The 304-nt window shown below is 46.1% G+C and overlaps 1 protein-coding gene across 1 annotated transcript in view; it reads left to right on the top strand.

The window, feature by feature from the left end:
* The window catches only part of LOC119594829 (store-operated calcium entry regulator STIMATE-like), a gene marked incomplete at its 3' end in the record, with an annotated part of 24,297 nt that overhangs the window by 16,429 nt on the left and 7,564 nt on the right, over positions 1-304 (top strand). The window contains 1 exon segment of the mRNA XM_037943915.1: positions 76-272. Within this exon segment, the coding sequence (XP_037799843.1) occupies positions 76-272 (197 nt within the window).

Raw genomic sequence — 304 nt, 5'->3', positions numbered from 1 at the left:
ATACTTGAGCATGTTTTTACAATCCGCCTTTTTTACACCAGCTTTCAATCTCAGTTTAATATAAAAATATTACAGGTCGCCCTCCATCCATTCGCGCATGGGGTCACCAGTGCGCGCTGTATGTGGGCATCATGGTGGTGGAGAAGGTGTTTATTACTGGCCTTTTAGCCTTCCATTTCTGGTCCAGTGTCAGGGATCTCATCCTGGCCCCCATAACCGATCCTCAAGTTCGCGTGGCGGTGGTTGTGCTAGTCATTCCGTTCTTTGTTAATGTAAGTAAAGAATTGGTTGTTTACCTGTGGAC

This window comes from Penaeus monodon, chromosome 34, assembly GCF_015228065.2.
Source record: "Penaeus monodon isolate SGIC_2016 chromosome 34, NSTDA_Pmon_1, whole genome shotgun sequence".
Taxonomy (NCBI): domain Eukaryota; kingdom Metazoa; phylum Arthropoda; class Malacostraca; order Decapoda; family Penaeidae; genus Penaeus; species Penaeus monodon.
This window is presented reverse-complemented; position numbering and strand designations above follow the sequence as displayed.